The sequence below is a fragment of the Xiphophorus hellerii genome, chromosome 6 (genome assembly GCF_003331165.1).
Source record: "Xiphophorus hellerii strain 12219 chromosome 6, Xiphophorus_hellerii-4.1, whole genome shotgun sequence".
Taxonomy (NCBI): Eukaryota; Metazoa; Chordata; class Actinopteri; order Cyprinodontiformes; family Poeciliidae; genus Xiphophorus; species Xiphophorus hellerii.
The window spans coordinates 11,287,830-11,309,151 of NC_045677.1; the positions used below are offsets into that span (position 1 = coordinate 11,287,830).

Sequence of the window (21,322 nt, forward strand, 5' to 3'; positions counted from 1 at the left end):
ACTTTATTTGAAGGGGTGTGCATTAGACTGACATGACACTGTCATAAACTTGACATAACATCTGTCATGAACATGAAGGAGTCTTTATGAATGTCTGACTGTTGTCATGAAGTGTCAGTCAGTAAATAATGACACTTATAATGCAAAGTTGCTTTAAAAGTTGCATTTAAAGTCCATTAAAAGTACCAACTTTGCATTATTTTGCAAGAAATGACACTGTAATGGTCACGTTTTAACCTAAAAAACGGGTTAATTCGTCCCACAACACAACAGGAGGATTAAAAGTGTGAGAGCACAATGACTTTAAAGATTAAATAAAATACCAAGCTAACATCTGTAATGGTGCAAGCACTATCATTTTGTCGTGGTGAAAAACAAATAAGTGAAAGACAAAACTGTTAATTTATCATCTTTAATCTAAAGGTTGACTGAAGCTCACTGTTGGGGAGAAAATAGTAGCCATTCGGGAAAATATCCTAGATGTCTCTGAGTGGAGTGGCTTATAAATTGCACTGAAAAGGGACTTTGAATTTTTGGGGGGAATTTGGATATTTTTTCTAGATGCCTTCTATCCATCTTCTTGTGGTGGTATTTTCTACACGTTTGACCAAAACAAGGCCTCGGGGAATAACTGGGATTTTAATATCTTAAACAACCAATTGGAAATATCTAAAAAGGTGATTACACGGTAAATCAGCCCTTAACGCAACAGTGTGTTTTGATGAAACTGATCTTATCCAGCCTTGGTCGTTTAGACCGCCATCTCTAATTGTAGCAGATATGAAAGAAAAGCAGAGTGTGATTGAATACGCTTTGGATTGGTCTTATCATATCTAGTTAAAAATATTAATCGGGTTAATAATTTTGAGAGATAAGTGTAAATATGCAGGGTATATGAAAATGAAGATCAGTTCTATTCTTTTAACTATAACAGTTTTTGCATAAATGGCCTATTTTCACATAGAAAAGTTGTATTTCTCAGCAGTATTTTTTTTTTTAAATCTATTTCCACATATGTGAAACATTTTTACTGGATCACTGGCTGCCATAGTTCTAAAACAAATCACACACCTTCAGCCTCCAAAAGCCTCTGACCTGTAAAAGTAACTTTTTCTCCGACTGCGACCTCTGTCAGGTTAGTGGCGTACAGAAAAGAGGAGGACATGGTGGTCTGCAGAGCACCTACAGTACAGTCTGACAGATGAACACTCTCGTAGGTTTTCTGTCACATGCTTCTCATCACAACAATACACTGCTTCTAACAAAACAAATATGCTAAAATCTAAATAACTAAATGTCTATAGGCACAACAACCAAATATCTGGATAATCTTCTGCCAGTAAATGTGTGAGTTATTGCTTCACACTTGCAGCTGCCACTTAAATGATGCTTTCCACTTACTTGTTGATATTGTGTATACAATTCCAAAAACATTACTGACTGCCCTCATCCACCGCTGCTGACGGGCAGAATAAAAAGTTTCACATCAAACTACATTGAATTATGTTCTGCCTCCTGGTAACTCAAGGTTAAATGCTCCCCCGCCACCCAATCCTCATATTTCCAGCTGTGAAAGTGAAGCTTCAGCAGAAATAAAATCTGCTGGGAAGTCAAAATATGGACAGATACTGCATGAAAGGTCTGGATCAAATTGTCTGAAAATTTTCCTGTGGATCTCAGTTTAATGTGTGAAAAATAGCTTAATATAAAAGTCAGCGGAAAAAGTACTGGTTTCATCTGATCAAACAGCATGACAGCAAAATAGCTTCTATTTAGTAAGCTGACAATCGCAATGCTTCAATGACAGCAATAATAATAATAATTATTATTATTATTATAATAAAAAAGAAGCACTTAAAACCAGTCATATTCTGACAGGTGATGTTAACTTAATACAAGTCCAAGCATAAAAAAAAATCAGGATTCAGTTTAAAACTAAAAGTTACCTGTATTGCAAATGCATGGAGAATAACCACTTTGCATTTAAAAGCAGCTTCATAGAAGCATCACTTTCAATTTTAGGTACTTTGTAAAAGCACTTTAGACTGGTTCATACAGTTTCAACAAAGAGCATTTCAGCCTCCTTCTGCCAAGTGAAAATGTGCAGAATGTGCAGCATCAGAGCTGTATGTGCATCTACACTACAGAAAATGTTAATGAGCGGAAGAGCAAATGGAGCACAGCAGCAGGGCAGCTCACATACTCCCATCTCCTACCTGTAAAGGTGGATGATGCCCTAGATACATATAACCAAAAAGTGAAGCTTACAAAGTACCTCTTTAAAGATAGTAAGTCCTTATTCTTGTGTGACTAAGATATTGGTGAGCAATTAATCAGGCGTGGCAGTAAATAGTCCTGGGTGTGGCTGGAGGCAGTCAACTCAGGTGAGATAAAGCCAAGTTATGTTTTAATGGGTCATGTTGGTTTGGATTATTTTCCCTCCTTAAATGATAAACACCTTCATTTAAAAACTTATTTACTTGTATTTACTTGTGTGGCTTTGACTAATATTTAAATTGGCTAGATGTTCTGAAACACAGTTTGTGACAAATTTGCTAGAAAAAGTGAAATCAGGACAGCAGCAAACACCTTTCCACGCCACCGAATATTGAAATTAACAAAATGGGAAAAAGTCCAAAGGACATGAATATTTTTGTTTGGCACTGTAGCCGTGGGTAGATGTATTCTTTGCAATGAAAACTTGACTTTCTATGCAAACAGACAGGCTGGTAGCAATGCTATAAACTGTCTGCATCACACAAATCCCAGCACGTAGCGTTCTTATCTTGCTAGTTTGTATTACTCTCTTTCACATTTTTCTCTCATCAGGTTTTCTGTCTTTCTTTCAGAATGAAATGGAAATTATGTTCAGATTAACTGTTTGAGGTTAAATTTTCGCATGAGTTAAAGCAAGCACAACATATATGGAATGTGACAGGTGGAAATTGTGTTCCCCAGGAGAGCTTTTGCATACTAATGCAGAATTATTAAAATGACAGACGTCGGCTGTCTGATAGGCCAGCAGGGTGTTGGACCGTAGGGCTGAGACTGCGTGCAGAAGTCACCAGAATATCTCCCAACATAAAGAGAAGTATATGTTTGATATTCTGTGGGAGTGAAGATAACCTAATTTGTCGTCATTCATTGATCTCTGCATGCTAGTTATGTTCATCATAACAGACAGCAAGCAATAGCTCAAGCATGCGTCGCTGTCATGTTTGATCATTTGTCGACTCCTCAGCTAGAGTAAATTTAAAACTGTCTATTTGTTTTCGGGGAACGGCTCTATTTATTTAAACAAATTTGCAACCATAAATCTCAGTGAGAGACTGAGAAGCTGCAAAACCAACAGATTTCTGAAGCACATTAAAAAGCTCATATCTTTTTGAGACTTATATAAATACATAAATACACTTCACTTTCGTAGGAACAAAGTGTCTTTAGAGAAAAAAATACAAATCAAACCTTCAGTTACAAAACCCTGGTGCGGTAAAAATAAAAGGAATGAAACATTGTGTTGTTTTTTAAACTATAAGCAATAAGGTTTCTTCTTTTGAAAATGAAAGTGAATGATTTATTTTTAAAAGGAAGGCAGTAATGGGATATCATGCTCAGGATAGTTTGGGTAGTTCAGAGTAAACCATTACGTTTTTTTACAAAAAATTTTTGTGTGTAACTAAAGCAATTTTTTTTTTCTTTACTGCAATAGCAGTGTATTGGTCTTTTTTTTATCTAGCAGTTTGTCACAGTCTTAGGAAATCTGATATTGTTTCAAAGATAATAGTGTGATGTTTTGTTGTTGTAGCGTAATGTGAGTCTTTGATTACAATTCCTGCTCCAACTATTTAAACCATCCATTGTCTATTCCTGCTTACTTTCACAGGGTCGCAGGAGAAAAAGCTGGTTTCCATGACTGCACTGGGATTCAGCAACATTATAAAAGACATATAAAGAATCTCTGTTACAACAGTTCACCTACATATTGCTGAATGCATTTGGATATCAGTCAATACGTAGGATCAGAAATCAGGAACATGACTGAAATACGTCACAGTTTTTTTAACGGCAAAATATAATTTAACTCTGTAAAAACAACCCAATTTAACAAAAACACTGAGCATACCAGCCACTGACATAACCAACTTGTGTCAATTACAACCCAAGTTCCAGCGAAGGTGAAATGTGTAGAACATTAATAAAAAACAGAATATGATGATTTGCAAATCCATTTCAACCAATATTTAATTGAATTACCAACAAAGGCAAGATGAGTTTTAAACACCATTCCAAGTTCCTTGGGATTCGGGTTGCAAGGGGTCCCAGACAGTCACAGCTTGAGTCACACTCAAAAACCATGAACCCCGACACCCTGCAAAGGAAACTTATTTTGTTCTTATTTAGATCACCACCCAGAGTTTATGATTATAGATGAGAGTAGGAACGTAGCTCGATCGGTAAATCAAGAGCTTCGTCTTTTGGCTCGGCTCTCTCTTCTCCATGACAGACAGGTACAGCACCTCCATGTTCTAGTTAGTTCTGTGAAATAAACATCTTACAGAATGGGTTGTTCTTCTGCCTTAAAAAAGCAGATTTTTCCTATAAACAGGTAGTGGTTTAGCATCATGCTTCAGTCACTCCCACACTGCTGTTTGTTTGAAGTAGAAATGAGAGTTGGCTGAGTGGGTCGCATCAAGCAGGTAGACGGGGAGCTGCAGTGACCATCAGAGTCTTTGATGGTTTTTTTAAGTTGCACAACACTGTAAAGGACCAAAAATGCATAATTACATCCCATCCACAGATTAAAAAAATTCTACAACATTCCACATTTTAAAGTGGATTCAGGTTTTTTTTTTTCTGTTTTTGATAATGTGGAAATCATGGGTCTTACTGAGTATATTATCTCTCTGGTTGAGCTGATTGTGTGTTTCTTCCTTCAAAATCCAGCATCGTCATAACAAATGTGTCTATTTGAACATAGAAAATGATCTCGAGTCAGTTCAGCATGAAATCAGTGATTATGTAAAAACGAATTGAGGTTTTGGGAATAGGAAAATGTTTGCATACAAAGCCAGTCTGAGTTAAAATGTGGCATTGTTAGATTTTTGTTTCGTACATTTTTTGACATTCTAATTAATGTACAATCTCTTCAATACGTCAATAAAAAACATTTATTGCGAATAGATGAAGCAAACCACTTCCTGTCAGCCAAGTGTTTCAGCTACCAGTATATAGGTCATTTACCACAATAACAAATAAAGTAGCATACTGCATTTTAGCTCATAATCTTGCCAAATCCCTATTTAAACATTGTCTTTAAGGTTAGTCCAGCTAATTCAACAACTTACTACCATGACAAATAATTATCATTGTGTTGAAATTGTGTTGTCTGATATACCCAATACATGTGGAGTGTGAGTTGACTTAATTATCATCACACAGGGACAGCAGCACTTTGTGATACAGTTAAATGACAGAAAAAGGTCAACAAAAGGTCTTAGAAGGGCAGGAAAGGACTGGCGTTACAGCGTCTTCAATTATTTGTGCCCTGGGAGGTAGAAACCGGATGATGAGAGATCTACTTACTTACTCTCACCAGCACCCCCTCTTTTATATCAGCATCATTCTCACTGTCACAATTAGCAGAGAATAGAGACAAAGAGGTACTCTGGGATGTAACACTGGGTAAAAAAAAAACTCAGAAAGAATACTAATTACCTTGTAGAAAATTTGAATTAGATCAGCAGCTGTGACCTTTTTAGAGCTCAAGGTGTACAACCTTAAGGATGAGACCGGCCGACTTTCAAAACAGACCAAAAATACCAGCAGAGGTTAACATGAAGTCAACTGAAACTAATTTGTGGTTATAGTGAAGCACTAAAAGCCCCCTTTAAAGTACTTAAATATTGACGTCTTTATCACTCGTTCATGTGGTCAACGGGAAAAATAACAATTCTAAGAAATGCCCTGTTACACTCCACAGCCAGGCAGGGAAATTGAGTTTGCAGCAAGTACAGAGACTGAAGATTGGGTGTTTGTTAGAACTTTGACTTGGTACTGTTCGGCACTTGACTGATGGCTCTGGCTGCCTTCATCCATTACTCTGTCACTCGACTGAAATTGCCCTTCAAATGTTCTGGCACTTCTGCAAAAACTGAACACTCCCTCTTTTTGTCCGTTGAGCAGAAAGAGAGCACAGTGGCAGGGGAAGATGTAGAAACATCTTATTTCACTCGCACAGCTGTCAGATCATGTTGAGCCACTTCAGAGATGATCGAACCCCTTGGTGAAAACTAAATACCAAATTACGAGAGAGAAAAAATTATATCTGGTTCGATTGTTTTATTGGTATGAATAAAATTAAGGGACCACTTAAGATGATCAGTTTCTCTTACTTTACTTTTCATAGGTATATGAAAAGTAAAGTTTGAGTAAAATGAACGTTGCTTTTTTTATTCTATGACAACATGTCTTCAAAATTCCAAGCAAAAAGGTAGTATTTATGTGCCTAAGTCTAAGCCAAATGTTGGAACATAAACCTGACAAAAGCATCCACATCCAAAACATCATTATCTGGGCTTCTTAGGACTCAAAATATTGAGTTTGAAGAGAGGCATAAACATGCTTTAAGCACTTCCTGTTACCAATGAATTGTGGCGATTTGCCACATTCATGAGTTTTTGGACTTGGTGAGCCTGTTTAAGATTTAGAATAAAGCAAAACAGATGCAAGTCCAGACAAGGTCACTCCAAAACCCTAATTCTAAGTAATTTAAAGGTGGACCATTTTGTGCGCCTCATATTATTAATCTATTACCTAACTCAGTTAGGTTTAAGCTTTAGATCACACACCAATGATCAGACATCATTCTTCAGAATAAATTAATAGATGAAAACATCAAACCATAGCCATAAGGCTTCATTTTACTTAGCGGGACTTTAGCTTGGTCTGAGTCATGATATAGGAGACATTTGAAACCGTTGGCTCACTGCAAAAGAGTTAGAGTTGGCAAGCATTCATAAAAATAATATTGTTTCAGGCAGATCAATAACTTGTGGTAGCTTTACTATATACTCTAAAATTTCAGTAAAATGTGCAACTGCAGCTTAAATTTGAGACCAACAAATACAAATCACAGCACCATCAAAAACATATTTTATAAAGAAATATTAATGAACAATGCATTTCAGGTTTTTGCATTGACTTGGAAGAATAGGGTGTGATATCATGTCCAATTCTTATGTTAAAAGGGCTCCATTAGCTTTTTGGGAGGAGTAACTACTCTATAAAGCTTTGTTGGGGTTGGCTTTATGGTGAATAGTGTCTGGAATGGAAATGAGAGCCAATAAAAATAGGAGTCTAACTTTATTACAATGATAAAGACATGGGGAGGGAAGTTGGAAGTTTTAAGGGTGAATGGGTCACAGATAATTAAGGATAAAGTCGTCTGAGCAACATTGATATGGTACACAGGTCAAAAAGGCTCATAATCATTTTTCATGCTCAAATGGATAAGGCAAATGGACTGAGGAATATATGTAAATTGACGTCTAATTGACCTGTCAGCACGTTGAGGCTCTGAAACCTCTGTCACATAGACAAAACGGGAGAAAAAGGAGAATAATGAGATGATCTGGATTTGTTAGAGGAGCTCCTCACCGCACATTACTTTAGGTCAATTTAGCTGTTATCAGGACCAGGGTCACTGCCTGTCCTTGAGAAGCAGATTCCTGCATCTGTTATTTCAAAAAAATAACCAGCAACCCACTGTTTGTGTCCATCTACCAAAAACAATAATGCTTATAATGCTTAGAAAGCAACGAGGAATGGCTATTTGTTTTTAGCTAGCATTGTCAGTTTTATTTAGCATAAGTTTTACATGCATTTTAAATGTTTAAAATATAGACACAGCAAACCTGCATGAGGTGCTCTGTACTTGTGTGCACAAAATACCCACAGCCTTAGCTTATTGTAAGTTTAAGAAAAACACACACAAATAAAAATAAAAAAAATTGAAAAACCCATGGTGTCAAGACAAGAGAGAACGAGCCAATGCAATTTCAAAAAATAGGGTAGTAGGCTAATAACAGAACGGATTGGGTCTTTCATAAAATCAATCATAGGCTAAGAGGTTGTTTGACGCCGAGAGCGATCAGACAATACACCGACAACAGAGCTTCAGCCACGCATTACTGGATGTGTAATTAGTCCTAGAATCAAGACGGACCCAATTACCTAGAGGAAAGGTGACTCCTGCTAAATAAAAGAATCAGGTTTTAATGTTTGCCAGTGGTTTTCATTTAAAAACTAATTCAAGTCTGCACATGTAGCTATTTGAGTATTAATTAGACAAAGATAAGATTAGATAACACTGAATAGTGCAACAGTCAGCAATGGAGAGACTAGATGCAGCCGTTGATTAAAAGCAAAATGTGATTTAAAAATGAAAGGATGGAAAATAATTGTCTAAAATAATACACACAACATTCATTTAAATCACTTAAAGACATTCTTTAAAACTGTCCAAGCCTGAAAAACAGCTCTGTGTGAAATCCAAACTACGCCTGCAGGAAGATTAGGAAACAAACTAAAAAACTGTAAAAAACACTAAAAGTGTAGTGAAAAAACAACCATTTCTCTTAACAGCCATATATTAAACTATCTTAGCCTTGGTCCAGGATACAATGTGAGTAAACATTAGACCACTCACATCATAAATAACCTTTTGTTTTCCATCAGGTGGTGAAGCCCCACCAAATTAAACCTTCAGAAAATGCTTGTTACCGACACATTTCAAAACCAAGGTCAAAACAGAATCTAGCCTTTACAAAACATTCTTCTTACTGTTTTCTGAGAAAATGGTTCAAAAACACTAGATAACATATACCAGTGGAAGGATGTAAGTCAGGCTCAAGGTTACCAACCAACACTCTAATATTCTACGTAGAAAAAGCATTTCAAAAGGCTACTGAGTTCTAAGAAAGCATAATTCACCCCAATAAATACTCACATGTATTTATAACAATTTCTCAAATTACCTTCAGAATTGTGAGCTTTCCATAGTTAGGTCATATCTTAAAAATCGTCTGAAAAAACATTTTATTAGCTGTTGTGACGTCATGATACAGGCGTTCTTGTAAAGTGAAATGTGTTGGTAGGACTGTTGTCATTTTCACAGGAGGCCCAACAATTGCTGATGTTTACGGTGGAGGCTTTAATCAGCCAGCTGAAAACAAGGCAGCAGAAGTAATATAAGGCACAATAAAGAGTAAACATTTCACTAGCTGCATCAGAGGAATCACACACAGAACCGCTCATCAGTAGCAAAGAGCTAGTCTGACAAGATGTGAAAGTTTGGCTTTATTTCTGACAAAGATTTTCATTTCAAACGGATCAAAATAAATGTGTTTATTTTTTGCCTTTCCTTATTCAGTAAAAACTAATTACCATGCAAAGCTGTAAACTTGTGATTTGAAATTACATAAAGAATGGACCTGCATTGACTGGCTTTGGAAAACTTCTCTGACATGGCACTATATTAATGTATTATTAAATAACTTGTTTCTTGTTTTTAATTGGCTGTATGCACAATATCTAGCATCCCATTATTATATGTCTGTAGACTCGCTTATTCATTCATCTCACACAACATTTTACTTTCATTGTTGTCTTACAAGTAATGCTAATTAGCAGATGGCACCACTGACCCTACCTGTTTAGCAATCCACGACCCAGTGTGCATTTAGAGACAGTTCTTTGATCTGGCTCCTCTGCAAGGATTTTCAATCTCAAAATAAGAATAAAAGCATGATGGAAATAGTTCAAAGAGAAAGTGTTCTTTTTTTATTTGTTCTTTTCTACTACCTTTTATTATCCAATACAGGAAAAACTTTGAAACTGAACTTTTATCTTTTTAATCAAAGTTATTGTTCTCTAATTCAAAATCTAAAGATGACAACAAAAACAGACGACAAAAAAAACAATGTTGAAAATTTCTGAAATCCAGATATTTTGTTTGTCACTTTAACATCCTTGATAGATGGTGGGGATTAAATCTAAGATCAAAACTCATTTAAATTATCCTTTCTAATTTGCAGTCACTGCATTACAAGGTACGTATTTGGTAATTAACCAATTTGTTTAATAGCCATATGCAACCAAAAAAAAAATAACGTTCGATTGTCTTTGACTTATGTTTAGTCTAAAAATAATTACCAGTAATACCTTTAGATTAGATATCTTTAGAGATTATGGGTTTCCCCTGTTGATGCTCTGCTGGTCCTTTGACTGCTCATCTCATTGGCTCAGGATAATTTGATCCTGGCTCTGGATCAACAAATTTTTACTTCACAAACAATAACCCACAAACATCATAACGATGTGATACTGTGTCGTAACTATTTGCTCTGCATGAATTTGATTCATACTTCTATCCCTGCTGTGTGTTTTCTTTGAAAATGATCTGGAATAATAAACAGCTTATGCCCTCATCACACTTTTACCAGGAATCCCAGAAGTGCCTGCTTCTTTCCAGTGAGTGAAAGATATTCAGATCTGATGTTCAAATGCTGCTCTTTTTTTTGCACAACCAAAACAGAAACCTTGTTCACAAAGATGGAGATCAGCTCCCAAACGAGCATATTGTATCTATGATTGCATTCGTTTTACGATGCAACATGCCAATCCATAACCTGCAAACTACGGCGGTCCCACTGCAGAAATTTAAGCACGTTAGAAAGGCAAAGAGGACAGAGAGGAGAGCAGGGGGGGACGTGGCAGCCAGGCACAGTGAAATGTTCCTCCTCTCCTCAGGGCAGAGAAACAGACACCAGCCTGGTTTGATCAGACTTTCGCTTCAATATCCTCTCTTATCCTTTGATGATCCATCACATCATCTTCCTCCGTACTTCTCTCCGTCTCCTTGTTGCACACGTACACACTGCACATCCCCATTATCTGCTCTACCTTTGTCTCACTCTTTCATCTCCTCCTCTCACATCGCCAGCCTTTTTTCCCAAACATTTCTTCCTCTCTATTCCACTTCCTTTTTTGCCCCATTCTCTTTGAAATGTGTCACAGTTTCTGCTTTGTTGGGTCCTATAGTGTAATTAGCTTCTCAGCTATTTTCACCTCGGTGCAGTGTAGCCGGTACAGTGGGATTTGGCAGTGGGAGACCGGCTATAAATGACTTTGTAGATGAGCCAAAAGTGTTTCTGTGATCAGAGGTGAATTTGTTCTGTTATGCAGTCGTGCAGTTAATTTCCCTTTTACATTAATTTTGCTTGCTTATTTCACCATTGTGTTCATCTTTTCAGATAGTGACTAAGTCTCATAATTTTTCATTACTTGTATGGCTGTAATTTTGTCATTACTTCTGCATAAATCTACATGACTGAACTCCAGTAGTAGTGTTACGTGAGTAATGTTCCTGTGTACAGCGTGGTAAAAAAGTAATTTTTATTGACCACTTTTTGGACTCGACTTCATTAGCGAGACCGAGGATTAACCGAGGATTAATTGAGGATTAACTAGACAGAACTTTCTGACAAGATGAAAGCAGAATGATCTGAAGAAGTATCACAAAACAGCTCCGTTAGTCTGAAAATGGTTGCTAAGTCATTTCTAAAACTGAGGACATGCTACACAACGTTTAAAGTCATAGGAAACTTGGAGTTTCCAACTGACTGGATTTAACAGATTTATGTTTCATGACTGAATGACCATCACACAGTGCAAATACACCTGTTTGTTATGATCCTAGGGTGTCTGTTCTTCTAAATATACAAAATCCTTCAAAGAGTGGATCAGAAATTTACCTCTACATGCACTCTCATTACCGATTTCCATAATTTTTCTTCAACCCTAAACTAGTTAAATGCAGATTTTAAAAGCATTTCACCAGTGCTACATTCCAAAGCATTTGGCAATCTTTTTTTTCTGATCATATTATAAATTTGACATAGAGCTTTCTAACATTAAACTGAAAACAGAAGATGGATAAAATCTAATTAAAAATATAAGATTAAATAATTTGTTTTCAGACTCTGGCAACGTGGATGTTTTGTTAATAGTATTTATTTTGTTTGTTTATGGTATTTGTGAATGGGGGACAAGTGCTTAGTATTCATAATATCAAGCACTATAACATTTATAGCCTTAGCTAATTTGCAATGCAGATTCCCAGTTCTTAAGTTCTTTAAATGCATCAGAACTAAATACAGCTGCACGTTTTGGGATTAATAAATCAGAAAAAGGTTGAGGGCATAAATTTAAATGAATGCATGGGATCAATCTTGAAATTTTATGTTTGCTTTGAAGCTTCTGTTTTTTTCAGAGAATCTTCAACATTTGTTTCTCTTTTGAGTAATAGTCCAAAAACCAGAAAATCAAATCAGCCAGGAAAAACCACAGCAGTGGATCTCTAGCTGTGTTCCTAGAGATCCACTAGGTGGAGGGATGAAGGTGGAAAACCTTCAACCCTCTCATTATGCAAGTACTTTCACAAATGATGCTGATGCAAATTAAAGGAATTACTAGATTCGATTCGAGGGGCGGTGCGTGAAAGAAGTTTATGGGTAAATTACCCGTTATTCGCTTGATGTCTAGTAGTTCATGTTGGCCGAATCTCGATTGGTGAGGGCAGGTGTTGATCTTTATCTCAAGTACACGGGGGAGGAAGCACAGGGGTCGAAAACCGATTCAGAATCATAACTATGTTTGTGCAATCATGAAAATTACATGCTACTCGCACAAACACCCTGCAAGAATATTAAGAGTTGTCTCCAAGAAGCTGGTTATAACATCCTCCACTTACATTCAACAGCTCTTTGTCTCCCCGGTTCCCCACAGCTATCCATTCTCCCTTTCTTCTCAGAATACTTTTGTTCTTCCACCCTCTGTGCATCCAGAGGAAACAATGTACCATAGGACATTTTTCTGGTAGTATGATAAATGGAAAGTATTTGTGGCTGTTGACTGTGGCCTTCAGATAAAGAACAAGCAAATGAAACTGTCAGTTTGCCTTGTAGCCCCCTGAAGCCCTAAGCCACCATTGCTCACGCTACTTTTGATTGAGAAGACTATCGGTACACGCAGCGCTCCTCGACCCACACACCTTTGTGCTTCTGTTGGTAGGCACAGTGTTGGTTGTTTACATCAAAGTGAAATGTTCTGTGGCAGAGGAGGGACAGACGCAGCCGAAGGCAATAGAAAGTAAAGAGGATATGCATAAAAATGTTTGGTAAGAAGGCCTTTAGAAAAAAAAAAAAAAAGGACTTTACAGGAGAAAGAAAACAACAAAACAAAAAATAAAAACTGTAAAAAGTATTTTCCTTTTCTGAATTTTCTCTGTTTTGTTTCATAACATGAACTACAGTTTAATATATTTTATGTCGAACAAATTCAGTCGTGTAGGCACATCAACCTTGCACTTAGTTAACATAAAATTAAAAAAAAAAAGCACCACAAAGCTGCAGCGTTGCCTGAATTTCCAAAACACCTGCTCTTATTCACAAATTAAAATAATTTAGTCATCAGAAAAAGGCCCACTGACTGAAACCCCGTCCATTTAGACTGTGTTTGAAAGTTCAGTCACTGACTGAAGACAGGATTTACCAGAAAGCACCAGAAAGTTCATTTTAATTTACATTTCTATATCCATTTAAACCATTTTTGTGCAGAAGAAAAGATACAGTAACAGTGAAAAAATTTTAAATGTGAAGTTGTCTTGAACAACGGGACACACTGCACATCTTTTTGATAAATACAGCTAGACAGTCAAAACTATATACTGTACATAATTTTGGTCATTAGGTAATCAATCCACCATAACATTACTCTGACAAAAATTTGTTTAAGAATATTATTCATGTAAATTGAATAGCCATGTATATTAATTACATTTGTTACTCTTTCTTACTTACTTGGGAGGAAGAGTGTAAAGCTGCAGGTTCAGTGCACATCCTCGATTCATCTCTCATAATTTAAACAACAAAGAAATCAAGCAGCAAAAACAACAATTCATTCAGTTTACTTGTATTGTGCCAATTCACAGTGCATAGTGGTAGTTTTAAGAGTTGGAGTTTGAGCCTTCAATTAATATCTTGCAAAAATGTGGTTATTAAGTTAATTAAAGTTAATTCATTCATTTAACATGGAAGCAATTTATTTTTTGTTGTGTTTTTGGTTTTTCACACTGCAATTTTCTCCTAATAAATGAAGTAATTACATTTTGATGTGTACTCAGGTTATTCTTGTGGAATATGTTCCTTTTTTTAAAAAAAAAAGATGATTATTTGAAACATGTCGGTGAGCCAAAAATTCAAGAACAGAAGAAACCTGGAAGATGTCAAATATCTTTTACGGCGTTGTATAAAAGCTGCAGGAACTGCTTAACAATTCTCATCTGTGTTCTCACTTTGCAATTAATGTGGAGCCAGAAGGGTAGCCCACTCCTTTCTGCCATAAAACAAAACCAGGATTGATGAGAGTGTCTATAATCTAAGTGACTGGCTGAATATGGGCTCGCTGGGAGCAATGTGTTGAGATAGAGAAGAGGAAAAAGGACTATAGGAATCAGGAAGAGGGAATGTGGTGCCAGGACCGGGGGAGAAAAAAGCCACAAATGAGGGTAGAGATCCAGATAAAAATGTGACAGAATAGTTAGATTGTGTGGGGTTGAGGTGGGGAGTGGATGGAGGTGTTTGTACAAAATACAGGGTAAGCCAAAGAAGATAAATTTGAATGGAGCTGCTCTTTTACGGCCATTTTTTCTGTCTCCTTGGAAGCTATTGTGCTGGTTTCATTCATTAGACCACAAGCAATAAAAAACATTCAAGGAGAGAAATATCACCAGTCAGACGCGTCTGTTTTTTTTCTCCCGGGTGATTTCTCACCAACGTTGACCTTCTCAAGCAAACAAACCACATGTTAATCACTGAGAAAAGCATCTAAAATAAATTTTCCCTTGTGTCAGCCTGGTTGTTGTGGTGTCATTAAACATTCAGTGCATCACAGATTTGTTTACCAGGTAAAACAATGTGCTGCAAATCACTGTAAGCCTATCTGAGCGGAAAGGAGCAACAGCTCTGAAGAGGGTTTTCAGTGTTTCCGCTTATGTTTAACAAAAATGGGTTGCGATATCTGCTTTTAAAAATATATTACAGAGTAAAAAGCATAATCGATTATGCTGTAAGGCATCTAGGTTACACAGTACAGAAATATAGTATAGAAATACTAGGGTGCTCGTTTCACACTTTTCAATATTTCTTCTGATGATTTATAGACCTTTCACAAGAGAAAGAAAGAAGGAAAAGAATGAAAATAGTTGGCTTATCAGATTTCAATACTTCTCAGCACTTTGATCCATTTTACCGAGATTAGACATTACCTACCAAAATTTTTTTACTTGTAATCTAATTCCCAAAGGCTTGTTTAAATAAATGTGTTTTCTCCTCTATCCCAAAACTTATACTCAAGTAAGAGTAGCATTACTTCAAAATATTTTTACTCAAAAGTAAAAAGTAGCCATCCAAGAAATTAAAAACGTACTTGTCCGATGATATGGCGTATGCTGTACATTTAATTGACCTCCAAATGCCACATCATGCTCAGCAGACAGAGGAATAACATTTAATCAGCAAAGTTTGTGTACAAGTAGGAACTCTTACTTTATAATATAAACTGTAGACGTGTTTCTGCGGCATCTTTGATTAGAAAGAAAAGGAATTTGAAGAACCTTAAATAATTTATCTTTCTCAAATACAAACATCAAAGTGAACCCCTCTTTTAGCTTGTTTTCGCTTTTCTTCCTCATCAGTTCTTTGGATAATGAATCCTAAAGTGAACTACAACATAGGGTGGAACAAAATGAAAATCCAGCAACTGGGATAACATTGTTAAATGTGATATTAGCTGTGATAAATACACTGAGTTCCTCATTTTCTCTTTCTTTTTATCTGTCATTTCAATGCTTTCAGCTGTTGTGACCTTCATCACCTTGGGCAGTATCCGTCAGATGTGGCAGTGAGACTCCAACAGGGTGAATGTATTAAAGCAGGAAAGGCAACAAATATTGCATTCCAAATCATCCTTTGTGATATTAACATTGTCGACAACTGAATTTCAATGACAATCAACATAGCAAAATAAAGATATAAAAATATTTATCGGACAAACATTACATCAATGTTACATGCTGAAGCTGTGAAAAAAACCCAGCTTTTGTAAAAGATGACATATAACACTAAACCTTGGTAGAGAATCTTCGTGTGTACGAGTAAAACATGCAAACTCCACACAGGAAGAATCACGTTGGGATTTGAACCCAGAATCTTCTTGCAGCATAAAAATGTATTTGGTCTTAGAAGTGAAAAGGATGCACTCTCTTTCCCTGGGTTTGTAGTTAAAAATACTTAAATACAGCCTTGAATATATTTTTTTGATTGTTTGTAGAGTTGCCTGTTACATGGTGAGAAAAAAGTCTCCCTTCTTGAAAAAAAATAAAATAAAAAAAATACAGCATTTGTTTTACACTTCTGCAAGTGATAAATGGAATTCACGCTCCATGACAAACAGTGGGCACAGAGAACTGCTGGATCATCTGCTTTTGCCCAGTGGTGTGAAGTTGCTATAGTTGCCTGAGCACAGAGCTGTGGCATCTTTGTCGAGGTCCTGAGTGTGTTAGTGAGGAAACGTGTGAGAGCACCCTGCTTTCTGCATCAATAAATTGTGAGAAAATGTGAGAAAAATGATTGCCATTTGGATAAACCGTACACATCTGACTGAGTGTTTGCCATTTGGGATTTAGGTTCCCTACCAGCATAAGGAACCGGAGCGTCCTTGTCCAGCGCGACCAGTGGAGGGTCCAGCAGCACCGTGTCCATATTCTCTGTAATCACTCCATGGTAGGAGGTCTCTATCCAAGGCTTGTGCTTGTTGACTGTGAAAGGAGAAGAAAGAATGAGATAAAACAGTGTCTCTTCATTTTTAGGTTTGTCAACAGAGTTAATTTTATCGACCGATGTAAATAATAATATAGGTAAGAAAAACATTTTTATAGATAGTGTTTATCTAAAAAAGAAAGCTTTTATGCCCAGTTAGTTTTAGTTTTTTCACTGATATTTATTTTGGTGAGAGGTTTACCACAAACATAGTGCGACACTTTGAACAAACACATTTCTGTTTTTAGATTTGTGTTATGACCTTTGCACATCTTCCTCCACCATCAGCACTTTTTACACGGTAAATTCGTACTATTTTTTTGTTGGCCCTTTTCTTTGTACATTTATACAGAATGGTGAACTCAAACACCACCCTTGTTTTGTAGGGTGGATAAACCGCACATTAACAGAGACCACCATCACACACAAAGTGAATATTGCCACTGCAGCTCAGGAGGTAATCTGATTCCCCGCATTCCTAAATCTGCATGTTCATGGGCTAGATATTAAACTCTCCCATCCCTCCAGTACTTGTGAAGTCCCTTTGGATGAAAACATGTGCTTATTGAATCTAGTGTAATGTAATGTGCTCTAAATTAAACTTCCACACAGCAGGAACTAACAAACAGGAACTTATGCTCAAGCCACATGAACATATGTGGATATTGTGTGCTTGGGTGAGCCCACATATACACACAGACTGCATCTCTGGTGTCCAAGAGTCACACTCCGCGGGGAACTGGCCTGACACCCTGACCTTCTAATCCATTGAAGAGGATCGCTTTGTCCCATGCCAATGAGCAGATGACATGTCCAGCTGGCAGTGATTTAAAATGTACCAAACCGTTCCTAAAGCCTTCTCGTATAGCTTTTTATCCGTCTGCGTAAAACTTTGGTGGTTTTGTCCTACTGTCCCATTTTCTCCAGAAGCTATCAACGCACTCAAAGGACAGGGTCACAATAATGAAATGAAAACCGGAATAACTGCAAACAAACAACGTAAAGATTTCACAGGTCTTATGTTTAGATGTTGAATTACTCAAACCTCGTTTGTTTTAGCACATTTGTCATGTTTTAAACACGAGCTTAATAGATTTTACAGAGATGCTGAGATAAACAAGCACAAAGTATTGCATAAATGTTGGGTAGAAGGAAAATTAGACATTTTTTATTAATAAAAATATGAAAAGTGTAGATTCAATATTTGGCAAACTAAAATATAATACCTGGCCAATTGGACAGACTTTCACAGTACTTCTGCACACACCTGACATGGATTTCAATGACTAGGATCCTAAATCTCAGGCAGAGTGGTGGGCTCATTGTGATTATTTAATTTCCCTTTGGGATCAATAGAGTATTCTTGAATTTAATTAGAATTGAATGATTAAAAACAAATACATTATTGAAGGAATTAGGCTTTGATGGCAAAAACAATATTAAAGAATTGCAATTCACATTTGCTAGATTTAACTGAGACACCTCCTTCTCTGAATCCTGCTACACTCAGAGAGACTCCAAAGTGGTTAATATGAAGTGAAAGGAAAAACACCACCAAGACATTATACAAGCCATTATGCACATGTGGTAGATGAGAAGCACTGCAGTACCCAGCATGGGTCGTCTCAGCTGGAGAGTGGAAAGAGGAGAGTGGTCCGTCTTCAAGTGAAATGAAGATATCTCTAGGCTACACCTGTAATATTGTACATGTAATGGAGGATTCAGTGGTGCATTTCGAAGTGCATCACTTTTATTCTGTATTGCTACTACGGCATCTACCTCATCCTTCCAGCCTTCTTCAATTTACATTTCAGTGTTAGTAACTTCCATGAAAAGGCAGAGGTGAAATGAAGAGAAACAATCTTCTAAAAGCTACTCTTCAAAACCAAGATAATGTTAAAGTAAGGTAACAACCATAAAATACATGAAAATTTGTATGTATTGAAAAAGCTATTTTATGCCTCTGCCAGCTACTCAGAAAACATACCACAGTATTTTCTGTACACTTAAAGATGTCTTCGGTTATTTACGTGCATCCCAAGGAAAGTGCCATTTTACTCACTGTTTCATTTTCAATTCAAGGTCCTACATTTATTACAAACAAATTGGTTGGTGGATGACACAGCAGAGTTGTGGCTCATTAAGGGGAGTCTAATAAAAGTGCCGTTTCTGGGGAAAGCATTCATCAGATTGGGTAAATTAACTATTTCCAAAACGCTTCTCGTTGCACAAACTTCATTAGTGATCCATTTAAGGTTTACCTCCTTGGCAACATAGCACTGAACTCAATAAAACAAAAATGTAAGAAAACCCGCATAGAATGACAGAGGGAAAAAATCTAGAAGAGCAGATTATGTAAAGTCAAATATAATATTGTTGCAGTTTTCCATGCGGTTTTCAAAGCTCACTCACGAGTAAAAACAAATCACCCCTTCATGAGAAACAGCTGCTTGTTCTGTATTTGTTTTCGTGTAAAGATTTACAGTTATAATATCATGATGATTTTTAACACCATAATAGCTGGTAGCGGGGCAGTTAAGATATAGAAAAGCAAAAAGCTAAAGAAAATCCAATAGATTAACTTGAAATGAACAAACTAAAAATAACGGGCAGATGGAGGACCAGACTCCACTTACATCAAATAACCAAAAGTATTGAACTGCTTGTCTTTAAAGATTAAAAAACTTTAACAACAACCCTTACTTGCAGCTGTAATGTGTTTCAGTCATTCTGGGAGAGCTGCACACAAGGTTTTGGATTATCTCAGTAATTTCTAGAAGTTCCCTGAACCCCCAGATTTGCCTCAGAGATGTGACCCCGGGTTTCACCCTCACTGACGCACTCTCTTTAGAAAAAACACATCAATAACCGTATTCAGCCTGCCTACTTTCATTTACTCAAGCATTGCCTTTGTCCGTTTCTCACACTCAGTGATTCTGCTGCTCCCATTGAGGTTTTTTTTTGTCACCTCTTGTTATTGTAACTCTCTGCTCTCCGTCTTGCCCCACAAGTCCATCTATAAAGTCCAAGTGGTTGTTAGCTTTGCTGCCTGCATTGTGACCTGAAGCCCATCATATCACTCCATGGACTTTCTCTCCAACCAAGCATTGATTTTAACATTTAAAGTTCACTATAAGGTTATCCAGTATGATTTTTTAGAAAGGTTTCTGCTTTACACACCTCTTTGAATCCTGCAATCATAATCCTCAGTCTTACCATATACCTACTTATCTGTTCACAATGGGATTCAGTCTCTAAAATTGCAGTTTCTAAATATATCTTAACATTTTTTGAGTGGCCAAGCCAGAGTCCAGGTTGAATCTGAAGATAAGGGGGTGATGGTGAGAATGCTTTCCAACATCAAACTTAAAGCTCATCGTGAACGATTCTCCAAAATACTATTGGAAAGTTGCAAAAAGCTGCTCAGCTATTAAAAGATTATTGCTGTAATTTCAACTAAGAAAGGAATACAAAATTTTTAACAGGTCATTAAAAAAAAATGCTAACAATTTTTCTTTTTTTTCCAACTTGATATTTTGAATCTAAATTTGCCAGGGGTTTAAATATGCATGAGCCTTTCTAGCCTGTACATCAAGTGGCCAATATTTCATGCTAATTACATTTTGTTTATTTAGCTTATTTACTTTCCCCCTCCATGAATTGCTGCTGAATCATTAAGTCATTTACACATTCTGGTTCCTCTGCACTTTGTGTGTAGCTGCCATTTTGAGACATGCAGAAGTGACAGCCGCGTTATAAGACAGCCGCGGAAATACATCAGTCTAGACCAAAATGATAGAAATTGCCTCAGACAAGGCAGATGATCCCAAGCCTTGAGCCAAGATGTTGCTGTGGTTAATAATATCCATTAATATAGCATCCTTTTTTTTTTTTTTTAATGACTACATGTTCCGCTGAAAAACGCATTCTGTCTTTGGCCATTATATAAAACATCTGCAGCCATTAGAGCACAAGACTGCACATTGGAGAAGACTAATTCATTTACCAAACAGTCTAAAAGCATATTGAACACAGCTATGGATAAAATCTGATATGACACTAATGTAGACACAAAAAAGGAAACAAGACAGTGATTTCTAGTAAATAGCATTAGTGTCTTTGTGTAGGATCAAATATCAGCATGAGGAGGCTTGAAAAACTCTTTGTGCAGAAACAAATAATCTTTTCATTCCGGTGTCCAGGTCATGTCCTCAAGCCTACCACACCACTGTTCCTACTGTGTGTATTTCTTAGTTTCTTCTAAGCGTCTATTTGATAAGAGAAAAGTGTCCTTTTCACCGACTAGGCCAACACCGTGGCAAAGCAAACAACAATAAGTGCAGATTTATGGGTGGTGAATAGAAAACTTCTCCATGAAGTCAAAA

The 21,322-nt window shown here is 36.7% G+C and overlaps 1 protein-coding gene across 1 annotated transcript in view; it reads right to left on the reverse strand.

Annotated features, from left to right (window-relative positions):
* Nucleotides 1-21,322, reverse strand: part of clstn2a (calsyntenin 2a) — a 154,669-nt gene that overhangs the window by 64,713 nt on the left and 68,634 nt on the right. The window contains exon 2 of the mRNA XM_032565740.1: nucleotides 16,814-16,936. Within this exon, the coding sequence (XP_032421631.1) occupies nucleotides 16,814-16,936 (123 nt within the window). The remainder of the gene's footprint in view (nucleotides 1-16,813; nucleotides 16,937-21,322) is intronic.